This window comes from Cetorhinus maximus, chromosome 5 (genome assembly GCF_964194155.1).
Source record: "Cetorhinus maximus chromosome 5, sCetMax3.hap1.1, whole genome shotgun sequence".
In the NCBI taxonomy this organism is placed as follows: domain Eukaryota; kingdom Metazoa; phylum Chordata; class Chondrichthyes; order Lamniformes; family Cetorhinidae; genus Cetorhinus; species Cetorhinus maximus.
This window is the reverse complement of record NC_135883.1, coordinates 150,289,465-150,301,787: the sequence shown is the minus strand read 5'-3', so window position 1 is coordinate 150,301,787 and position 12,323 is coordinate 150,289,465. Positions and strand designations below refer to the sequence as shown.

Sequence of the window (12,323 nt, the reverse complement as noted above, 5' to 3'; positions counted from 1 at the left end):
ACAGGAGTCTTTCAGGTGCACTGAATGGTTTGCGATGACATCTTTCAGGAGGCCAAGGAGAAGAAAAAGAAAATGAAAGAACAGGAGGGCGTCTCCGCTGGTAGTGAGGCCGGAGAAGGCCTGGGGAAGTGTCAGTCAGCCTTGTGCCAGGCTGGATCCGGCTGCTGTTCTCACCCGCAGCACTAGCCACTCCCAGGGAACTGGAACTTCGCTTCTGGTGATACTGAGTTATCTTGAGCGAGGTCAGTGAACGCTGTGTCAGTGTGTGTAAGGAGGGAGCTTAGGCGGCAGCAAGTGAATGGCACCATCCCCTCTCCTCCCCTCCCTCCTCTTTCCCTTCTACAACGCTCAACAATTAAACAATGTGAGCTGCAGCATGGTGCTGGTCTTTCTTTTCTATGCAGCACAGGGAGTTGAAATATATAAAATAATACCTGAAAGGTTTTCTTGCAATCTGAGTTATACTAATTGAATCTTTCCCCCAATTACGAATTTACTGTCACTGTGTATATGGTGCAATGTGCAGAGCATGTTAATGAGGCAGTCACCGAAATCAGTGTTATCATCTGCACAATGTTATAAATAACTGATGGGATATTTCCCTGTCAAATTAACAATGTTGAAATAAAATTTGTACTCTCTGGTTTATTTAACAGTGGTGGTGGGATCACCTATAGGGCGCACAGGAAATTAACACTGTGTTATATCGTTGCTGCTCTTAGTATTAATGACCCATGCTGCATATACATTGGGTGATATTTGTAACCAAATGTCAACAATGGGCATTGTTATTTTATTAGGACCTTTGTGATTGTTTGGTGAATCTTGCAAGGAGAAAAAAAAAAGCATGATTGAGGGTGTTGGAGGGTGAGTGGTGGGTGGAGGGGGCATAAGGGACCTGGAAACAGAAGCACCAGGGCTCATGATTGAAGAGTCATACGGACTTGAAATGTTAACTGTGTTCCTCTCCGCAGATGCTGTCAGACCTGCTGAGTTTTTCCAGGTATTTTTGTTTTTGTTTCTCATGATTTCTTTCCCTGGCCCTGGGTGCATTGCTCCTTCAGCACAGACACAATGGACCGAATGCCCTCGTTCTGTGCTGTAACCATTCTGAGATTAATTCCCTTAATTCTCAACATCTGATCAATTTTAAATGTAATGTGGCTTTTCAATAAAATGTTCTCTCTCTCTCTCTCTCTCTCACACACAGCCCAGTTCCATTGATATGTTTGACTCTGGATTGACTCCTGAATCCCAGAGGGCAAAGTTTCATCTGTGAAATATTTGGAATATTCTGGTCAATGATTCTCTACATAGCAATGGAGAATAGCAGAATAAAGGCTGTCCCATTAGTCGTCTGTTACACACTGTTAACTACCGTTGTTTAATAATTATATGATCTGTTGTCCTCTCATACCTAATCCCTGCTGCATTCTGAGAGCCTACTTTGAAACATTGTTGCTATGCAACGCTGTTTGTTCTGTACCTGTTCCTGTTTACTTTACCTTTACTGATCATCTGGCTGCATTTTGCAAAAGGTTCCTTTCAGCCACACACCAGTGGCATGCGGCGAGGGATTGAGTTCGGTGTGTCGAGCTGCTGAGCTCTTCCTTTCTGAAATGAGATGAAAGAGGGAAGTGAGGGGAGTGAAGTTTGCAGACGACAAGAACAAATGATTGTGAAGCAGGGAGTCGCAGAGGTCAGTGTGAATGATGTGTTTAAGGTAATTAATGGAGTGTGGGAATAATTGGTTCTAATGGCCTGTGAGTTATAGCACACATGCTGTGAAACTTTACTGGTTACTTGTCTGAGATGCCCCCTTGACCATCTCAACAAGCAATTTTTTTTTTCTCTTTCAAATAAGACTTTAAACTGAGACCCTGTCCGTCCTTTCGGGTGGACATAAAACATCCCACAGCACTTTTTCAAGGAGGAGCAGGACACTCTCCTTAGTTTCCCAGTTGATATCTATTCCTCATCCAACTTCACAAACTGCTAATTTGGTCTTGTTTGTGGGGTCTTGCCATGAGCAAATTGGTCACCATGTTTCATTGCTACAGTGACTAAAATTCAAAAATATTTCATTGACTAAAAGGCACTTTGGGACCTCTTCAGACCTTTCTTCTTCTTTTCATTCTTGAGGTGTAGGTATTGTTGGCTAGGCCAGCATTTGTTGCCCATCCCAAATTGCCCTTGAGAAGATGGTTCAGGGCCACCTTCTTGAACCACTGCAGTCCATGCGGTATAGCTACACCAATAGTGTTGTTAGGGAGCAAGATTTTGACCCAGTGACACTGAAGGAATGGCAATACAGTATTTCAAAAGTACTTCACTGCTGTAAAGCACTTTAAGATGTCCAATGGTTGTGAAACACTATATAAGTATTCTTATCGTGTCCACGGATAGTCTATACATGGCCCAGCCAGAATTGGACACATTTTTGCGCCTTGTTGTTGAATTCAGCAAGATCTGCAACAGTGCAGGGTTCCTCTAGCGATAGGCATTGCAGGAGATGTTGCATAGTCTGTGGCTCAGTTCCACATTCACAAGTTGTCGGACTGGTTGTATATCCCCATTTGTTTAGTGACACCTATAAGTGCAAGTCCTCCTTTTTACTGCAGTGTTGTCAGGGCCCATAGCCTTTGCTGTATCCAGTGTCTTCAGCTGTTTCTTGATGTCACATGCTGTGTATCAAATTGAAGACTGGCGTCTGTGATGCTGGGGACCTTGGGAGGAGGGCAAGGTGGATTATACACTTGGCACTTTTGGCTGATGATGGTTGCAAATGCTTCAGTCTTGTCTTTTGAACTGATGTGCTGGGCTCCCCCATCATTGATGATGGGGATGTTTGTGGAGCTGTCTCCTCCTCCTCCCGTTAGTTGTTCAATTGTCCACCGCCGTTCACGACCGGATGTGGCAGGAGTTTTGACTTGAATCGTTGGTTGTGGGATCATCTAGCTCTGCCTATCACATGCTGCTGTTTAAATTGTTTAAATATGTAAATGAAGTTTCTCCTCTTTTCATCTCAGCACAATCCTCTTGCATCCGGGTGAGAAGGTTGTAGGTAAGAGTCTAGGCTGACAGTTTATTTCGTGCCTGGAGTTGGGGGAAGGCATCATTGCTGGAGGTACCTTCTTTCAGATCAGGCATGTAACCAAAGTCCTATTTGGTGACCCAGTGAGTTTGTAGAACAGAGAAGACCTATGGTACTAATTAGTTAAGCAGGGATTCTCCTGATGTCCTGTTTGACATTCTTTCCCCGAAAAGTGCAGTCAACATTAGATGAATTGGTCATTTGTCTCATCGCTATTTGTGGGATGATGCTGCTGCAGAATGACAGCATTAAACAGTCAGTTCACTTAGGAACATTGAGTGTGACAAGGCTGGAAAAGATTCTGTAGTTCATCCTTAAAAACAATACCTCTCAATTCCCCACTCCCCCATTCATCTATTCACTTTCTCCTTGAAATTGTTTACACTGTCCCCAGCGCCTCCCCACAGCTTGGCCAGTCCAATCCACACCTTTATCACCCTCTACACCAAGTAGTTCAAAGTAAACTCTCTGTATATTTTCTCCATCCTCCACCCAACCCCGCCAATCATGGCTCTTCCACTGCACCTCCACCTGATTCCCTTGGCTCCAGAGTGCATGGCATTTTGAACATATCGTTCAAATAGTAATTAATTGTGTACAGTGTTTAGAGATGTTCATCCTGTACAGTGGCAAGAAAAGATGTTGCCACTTGTTTCAGGTGGTAGTGACCTCAGCTGTCAGCTCTGGCACACCCTGTGTAAACCTCTCTACGTTTCTCCTCCTTTTCGATGCTCCTTAAGCTATCTCTTTGACTGCTTTCCTAGTAATCTCCATGTGTGACTTGTTGATAATTTGTCCGGTAACGCTGTTGTGATGTGTCTTGGGACATTTTTACTACATTCAAGGTGTCTAAATGCTAGTTGTTGTTCTTGACAGTCAGTGAGTCATTATGGCACAGAAGGAGCCCATTCAGCTGGCTCTCTGGAGAGCAACCCTATCACTTCCATTCCCCTGGAAGTTTATTTACCACAAGTGCCCATCCATTACAGCCACCAGAGAGAACAGTGAGGATCGATATCTCCAGGAGGGACACAACCTTTCGAGCACAGAACTGACACCTGGTTTACTTATCAACCCTGTCTCTGGAGTCAAGGCTGGTGATAGTGGCAGCTATAAGCAGTAAGGGAGTAATACTGAGACCATGTTCACCCTTTGTCTCTGGATCTCACCAGGTTCAAACAGGCAATGCCCAGCAGTGGATGTGAGAACAGGGCTGAGTGAACTGGCACCACTCGGGAATGCAGGAGCAGTAGGCCATACGGAAGAGGGAAAATGGGGGTTTCAACAGCACTTATGATGGATGAGTCAGGCTAGTGTAGCTGCAGAAAGACTGAGTACAGGGCTGGGTACAGCAGGGAGAGTGACTGCAGAGTCCCAGAGTACAAGGCTGGGTACAGCAGGAGGAGTGACTGCAGAGTCCCAGAATACCGGATTGGGTGCAGCACGGGGATGACTGCAGAGTCCCAGAATACCGGATTGGGTACAGCAGGAGGAGTGACTGCAGACTCCCAGAATACTGGACTGGGTGCAGCAGGGGGATGACTGCAGAGTCCCAGAATACCGGATTGGGTACAGCAGGGGAAGTGACTGCAGAGTCCCAGAATACCGGATTGGGTACAGCAGGGGGAGTGACTGCGGAGTCCCAGAATACCGGATTGGGTACAGCAGGAGGAGTGACTGCAGAGTCCCAGAATACTGGACGGAGTCCCAGAGTACAGGGCTGGGTACAGTAGTGGGAGTGACTGCGGAGTCCCAGAGTACAGAGTGGGAACCCGAGGGAAAAATCAGAGCAGGGAACGGGCGATGGAGAATTAGTGAGTGACTCTGGAAGACAGAAGAAGCACAGGTTAAAAAGTGTACAGCACAGGAATTTGGCAGTGTTAAAAGATATATATGTAAATGCAAGGAGTATAGCAAATAAAGCCAATGAGCCGATGTGTCGAAGGGCGCACACAGACACATAGCAACATGATATTGTTGCTATAATGGAAACTTGGCTTAAGGAGCAGCAAAAATGGCAGCTCAATGTGCCCGGATATAGAGGTTTCAGACAGCATAGGGAGGGGCAAAAAAAAGGTGAGGGTGAAGCATTATTAGTTAAAGAATCAATTACAGCTGTGATGAGGGATGGTAGACTAAATGAAGCATCAAATGAGGCCGTATGGGTTGAGCTCAGAAATAAAAAGGGGCAGCCACATTGCTAAGAATGCACGATAGAACTCAAATAGTGGAAGGGAGTTAGAAGGGCAAATATGCAGGCAGATTTCTGAGAGCAAAAACAATAGGGCAGTAATAGTTGGGGACTTCAACTACCCTAATATCAACTGAGATACGAACAGTGTGAAGGGCAAAGTGGGTGTAAAATTCTTGAACTGCATTCAAGAGAACTTTTTTAGCCAGCACGTAACGAGCCCAATGAGAGGGGGTGCAATTTCACATGTAGCCTTGGGAAATGAAGCTGGGCAAGTGGATGAAGTAGCGGTGTGGGATCATTTTGGAAATCATACAGTTAGTTTTAGCACAATTATGGAAAAGGACAAAGATAGAACAGGAGTGAAAGTTCTCATGTGGGGGAAGACAAATTTTTTGAAGCTGAGAGGTGAGCTGGCGAGAGTGGACTGGATGTGGCTATTAGAAGGAAAAACAGTGTCAAATCAGTGGGAGCCATTCAAAAGAAAGATTCTGCGAGCACAGTGGTACTGCCAAATCTAGAGTCCCCTGGCTATCCAGAAGCTTACTGGCCAAGATAAAGCAGAAAAAGAAAGCTTCTGAAAGTCACAAAAGGCTTGATACTGTAGAAAGCCTAGATGAATATAGAAAGTACAGGGGCGAAGTAAAAATGGAAATTAGGAAAGCAAAGAGAGGATACGAAAAAATATTGGCAGGTAAAATCAAAGAAAACCCAAAGATGTTTTACCAGCACATTAAGAGCAAGAGAGTAACTAAGGAAAGAGTAGGACCTATCAGAGATATGCAAGGTAACTTGTGCATTGACGCTGAAGATGTGGGCAGGGTTCTCAATGAGCACTTTGTCTCTGTCTTCGGGACAGGGACTCCGCAGTCACTCCCCCTGCTGTACCCCTCAGACATCCAGTTAAGGAGGAGGAGTGTGAAATATTAGATACAATAAGCATAATGAGAGAGGAAGTACTGGAGGGACTGGCATCCTTAAAGGTGGATAAGCACCAGGGCCAGATGGATTGTATCCCAGGCTGTTAAAGGAAGTCAGAGAGGAAATAACGGATGCTCTGAGGATCATTTTCTAATCCTCATTAGATACAGGCAAGGTACCAGAGGATTTGATGTCTGTGAATGTTGTACCATTATTTAAAAAGGATGTGAGGATAGGCAGAAAATTATAGGCTGGTCAGTCTGACTCCAGTGGTGGGCAAATTATTGGAATCAATTCTGAGAGACAAGATAAACTGTCACTTAGAAAGACATGGGTTGATCAGGGACAGTTAGCCTGGTTTTATTCGGGGAAGATTGTGTCTTACTAACTTAATTGAATTTTTTGAGGAAGTTAACAAGAAGGGTTGATAAGGATAGTGTAGTGGATGTTGTCTACATGGATTTTAGTCAGGCATTTGATAAGGTCCCTCATGGCAGACTGGTCAGGAAAGTGAGATCCCGTTGGATACTGGGGAAGGTGGCAAGTTGGATCCAAAATTGGTTCAGTGACAGGAAACAAAGGGCAATGGCTGATGGGTGTTTTTGTGAATGGAAAACGATTTCCAGTGGTGTTTGTTAGGGGGGAATTAAATATATATAAAAAAAATAACACAGTAAGAATTTTCTGAACCTACTTAAAATCTCCAGGCAGACATGGCTGCTACATATTAAGAGTTGAAGATTACCAGATGAACATTGCATAGCCTTAAGAGTCAGATTGGAGACAAAAGTATGACATAAATTAGATTAAGTGTACTCCCCTCTCACGTAGGGAAGGGGCAGATGGTTTTAGCTTAGATATGGGAAGGTGAACAATGGACAAAGAGAGGGCTTTGATGAAACACAAACAGTCTTGAGTTGTAAGAACCAAGGTCTTTGTGTACGTGTTTTAATTCTGATTGGATAATATAACTATGTATACATCCTTTAGAATAATTGGTTAGCAAAATCACATGTTTATGCACTCAATAGGATAGAGTTAGTATGGAACTGGTGTGTCGGTTACCAATTGGATGTATTCAAATGTACTCAAATGTGTTATGATAAGAAAAGGTACAAAAGTAGTGAAATGTAATCAATCAGGGAGCTGGGCCTTCATTCTTAGGAATGATTGCAGCTCCCTTGCATATGCTTGAATAAAACCATTTAAAAGGAAGCCTGAGTCTCTGTGGTCATTGCGGGATCGGAGAGTGTAACTTCTCCCCGTCATTTTCCACAGGGCTCAGTGTTGGGGCCCTTGCTGTTTATTATATACATTAATGATTTGGACATAAATGTGGGAGGTATGATTGGGAAATTTGCAGATGGCACAAAAATTAGCCGTGTAGTTGATAGTGAAGAGGATAACTGTTGTCTCCAGAATTATATCAATGGTTTGGTTGACTGGGCGGAGAAGTGGCAAATGGAATTCAATCGGGAAAAGTGTGAGGTAATACATTTGGGGAGGACAAAAAAATGCAAGGGAATACTCAATAAACAGAAAGATATCAAGAGGGGTTGAGGAAGTGAGACACCTTGGAGTGCATGTCCACTCTGAAAGTGACAGGACAGATGGATAAGGTGGTAAAGAAAGCATATGGAATGCTTTCCTTTATTGGACGAGGTATTGAATACAAAAGCAGGGATGTATTGATGGAACTGTGTAAAACACTGGTTAGGCCACAGCTGGAACTTTGCGTCCAGTTCTGGGTCACCACATTACAGGAAGGACATAATTGCTCTGGCGAGAGTGCAGAGAAGATTTGCAAGAATGCTGCCAGGGCTTGAAAATTGCAGCTATGAGAAGATTGGATAGTCTAGGGTTGTTTTCCTTAGAACAAAGGAGGCTGAGGGGTGACCTAATTGAGGTGTACAAAATTGAGAGGCCGAGATAGGATAGACAGGAAAGACTTGTTTCCCCTAGCTGAGGGGTCAATTACCAGGGGGCATAGGTTTAAGGTGATTGGTAGAAGGATTAGAGGGGACGTGAGGAAAAACTTTCTCACCCAGAGGGTGGCGGGTGTCTGGAATTCACTGCCTAAGTTGGTGGTTGAGGTTGAAACAGTCAACTCATTTAAAAGGTACCTGGATCTGCATCTGAAGTGCTGTAACCTGCAAGACTACAGACCAGTGCTGGAAAGTGGGATTAAAATGAACGGCTAGTTTCTTTTTCATCTTTTCCTGGCTGGCACAGACGTGATGGGCTGAATGGCTTCTTTCTGCGCTGTAACTTTTTTATGGTTCTACAGGGCTGGTTACAGCAGGGGGAGCAGGAAAGCTCCAGCAAAGTGGGGACATGGAAGTCAAAAGAACATAAGAAATAGGAACAGGAGTAGACCATTCGGCCCCTCGAGCCTGCTCCACCATTCGATAAGATCATGGCTGATCATCTTGTGTTTCGAGTTCTACATTCCCATCTAACCCCGATAACCTTTGATTCACTTGCCCAACAAGAATCTATCTACCTCTGCCGTAAAAATATTCAATGACCCTGCCTGCCTCCACCACCTTCTGAGGCAGAGAATTCCAAAGTTGCACAACCCTCTGAGAGAAAAAATTTCTCCTTATCTCTGTCCTAAAAGGATGATCCCTAATTTTAAAACTGTGCCCCCTAGTTCTGGACTCACCCACAAGAGGAAACATCCTTTCCACGTCCACCTCGTCAAGGCCGTTCAGGATCTTGTATACTTCAATCAAATCACCCCTCACTCTTCTAAACTCCAGTGGAAACAAGCCCAGTCTGTCCAACCTTTCCTCATAAGACAACCAACTCATTCCAGTATTCAATCTAGTAAACCTCCTTTGAACCGCCTCCAAAGCACTTACGTCCTTTGTTAAATAATACCTGAATTTAACAGCAGGAACCCATTCCAGTTGTTTTATTCAATTTTTCTACCCTAGAACCAGCCAAATGGACAGGCCGGCTGCCCGGTAGGTGGGAAAACCTGGCAGCTGGAGCTGTTGGGCATAACCCCTTGAATTGAGACGGAGGGAGTGAGAGGTTGGGGTTTGAGGGTGCTAGGGGTTGGGTGAGGGAAGGCTTGTTGATCAGGGTAAGTGGGGAGAGAGGAGTCACGATTGACAGAGTGGAGGCTGAAGGTTACATTGAGGTGCTGGGTTGGGAGAGGACTCCTGCACCGCATGACTCTCGAGGAGCGTTGTAAAAAGCACTTGCCTCCCGGAGCTGACAGCTCCTACCTTCATTTTGCTGAAGGGTTTCTCAAACTGGGATCTGGTCAGGTAGGTCACAAGATGAATATGGATGGGGAAGACCATTTTGTCTTCCCCAGCTCATCCACCTTATCTCTGAGCAAAGGGGCAGTGGCACGGAGCAACTTGGAGGTCCTGCTAGATTTAACAGCATGAAATCTAGTTGTTTTCTTCAAAATTGACTGCGCCACCATTTTACTCATATAATGGCTCCTTGCACAGAGCAGCACTGGAGGTGTATTTGAGTCTGATTTTAGACCTGTCAGTATTTGATCAAAGCAATACCGAAATGTCTCTCAACCTCAGTTGGTTAGTGAACAGTTGCTCTCTTGTGTGTCATGCATATATGGAGCAATCCGACAAATTCCTAAACTCTAATCTGTTCAGCAGGAGGTCCACATTCCAATGCACAATCCATTACCAGTTATATTCGAACTGTATTATACACCCAAGTAAATGGATACCTGAATGTATGACGCAAGTCCAACATATGACAAGTTCTCTGTGTAAATCTAAACTTCAAGATTATTTATTCATTCATGGGATGAGGGCGAGGCCAGCATTTATTGCCCATCCCTAATTGCCCTTCAGAAGGTGGTGGCGAGCCACCTTCTTGACCTGCTGTAGTCCATGTGGTGGGTACGCCCACAGTGCTGTTAGGAAGGGAATTCCAGGATGCTGACCTAGTGATAGTGAAGGAACGGCGATATATTTCCAAATCAAGATGCTGTGTGGCTTGGAGGGGAACTTCCAGGTGGTGGTGTTCCCATCTATCTGCTGCCCTTGTCCTTCTAGGTGGTAGAGGTCGTGGGTTTGGAAGGTGCTGTCTAAGAAGCCTTGGTGAGTCACTGCAGTATATCTTGTAGATGGTACACACTGCTGCTACTGTGCGTTGGTGGTGGAGGGAGTGAATGTTTAAGGTGATGGACGGGTGCCAGTCAAGTGGGCTGCTTTTTCTGGATGGCATTGTGCTTTTTGAGTGTTGTCCTCATGTAGGCAAGTGGGAAGTACTCCACCACACTCCTGACTTTGTGCTTTGTAAATATTATTATGATTATATTACCACCTTCAGCTTCTTGCCTGTGTCTTTTAACCTCCCCTGATTAGTGTAAATGTGGTGATTGGTAGTGGTGTGCTACAGACCACTTGAGTCTGCGTTGCTGTGGTAACATGCACTTCTACACACATGTGGTAGTCTGGACCTAGGGGCAGTGATGGTAGTGGCTCCAACTTTCTTTCCATCACATGGCTGACCAGGAATCTCTCCCACTCTTTCCACTTGCCATTGGCATGTGTTAGAAGGATTTGCAAATTGATACTCAACCTTTTTGGCTGCATTATGAACATGCCTTCCTTGGCCATCAAGTCCAGGGGCGGGACTTGAACCTGGAGCTTTTGGCTCAGAGGCAGGAACGCTACCCACTGCACATTAAAACAACCTAACGGGGCGATTACATGATTAAAATGATGGTTCAGTCGTTTTGAAAGGGTTGTGTGTGCTGGGTGTCTGCCTACTTCAGGTGGTAGGCCTCTTTTAATATTCACATCAGTTCTATGATGGTCATGGGACCTAGATTAAAAACAGAAAACACTGGAAATACTCAGCAGGTCTCACAGCATCTGTGGAGAGTGAGAAACAGAGTTAACGTTTCAGGTAGATGACTTTTCATCGAAGCATTAACTCCGTTTCTCTCTTCACAGATGCTGCCAGGCGTACTGAGTGTTTCCAGCTTTTTTTTTGTTTTTGTTTGTATTTCCAGCATCCGCTGCAGTTTGTTTTTTTACAAAACATGGATTGGAATTTTGAGAGAGAGCTGGTTGGGGTGTGTGTTCTCTCTCTGACATAGTCCATTGGTGATAGAGACACAGAGGCTCAGGAAACATGGGTTTGAAATTATCTTTGCGGGGTCATTAGGAGCAAGAGCTTTCTAGGGCCCCATAAAAACAATCTAGGCCGCTTCCATCCTGGGAGACCAGGCCCCATTCCACCCACACCCAAACCCCCACCCCTACCCCCACACCCCCCATCATGCCTCAACGCCCCCTCCCCGCCCCCCAACACATTTACCTTGTTATCGGGGAGGGATGGGTGGGGCGCAGTGGGGAGTTTGCCTTTGACCGACTCAATCCCTCAAAAGATTTGTCACCTCTCAGCTCATTGGCCCATTGTAAAGGAGGTTGTGGCCTCAAAATCACTGCCAACCCTTCACCACCGTCAATGGTCAAAATCAACCCTTTACTGGAGGCAGAAAAGGAGGACATATTCACCCCCGATATGAGAGCACAATGTTCACCCCCTGCATTAGCCAGTCTGCTGCTGGGAGCATTATTTGGTATCATTACTGAGATGACTTATGCAAAGGGTTGTGTAGGTTGTGAAGTGACACAATGCATTCTGTACCCACAGTAATCAGGCAATCAGGGGGAAAACCCTCCACTGGTTGGAGTCTTATTGAGCACAAAGGAAGATTGTTGTTGTGGTGATTATTGCTTTCAGGCCAGCCTTGCTGAGTAAGGGTCACGTGGTCAGAACAGCCAATCAACGACGAGTGCAGGAAATCTCATAAGGGGCTGGAGTTTTCTTAGCCTGGGGGAGCGTATTGTAGCCTTGCTAGAAGCAGGCAGCTCATCCAACAGCTCTGTAAATAAAGTTTGTTGTTCAACTAAAGAAGCCCCTTGGTAGTACATCTCTACATCTGCGACAAGACTAAATGATTCTGGTGCTACCTCTTGCCCTACAACTGCATATCTAGTTTTAAAGAAGGAAAGAAAGAAAAAATATATACTCATCAGGATGCCACTCTTCGGTAGGATTGACCCATTTGGCTCCTCCACAGAGGACTGGAGTCAATACATCGAGCGCCTTGGG

General features: G+C 45.1%; 1 protein-coding gene across 2 annotated transcripts in view; it reads left to right on the top strand.

The window, feature by feature from the left end:
* Positions 1 to 1,379: 1,379 nt before the first annotated feature.
* LOC144681015 (TOG array regulator of axonemal microtubules protein 2-like) overlaps positions 1,380 to 12,323 on the top strand; it is a 102,835-nt gene continuing 91,891 nt past the window's right edge. The window contains exon 1 of one of the 2 annotated variants that reach the window (XM_078542682.1): positions 1,380 to 1,699. In XM_078542682.1, coding sequence (XP_078398808.1) covers positions 1,625 to 1,699 — 75 coding nt within the window. In that variant the 5' untranslated portion in view covers positions 1,380 to 1,624. The remainder of the gene's footprint in view (positions 1,700 to 12,323) is intronic. The other variant, XM_078542681.1, reaches the window with a different exon arrangement.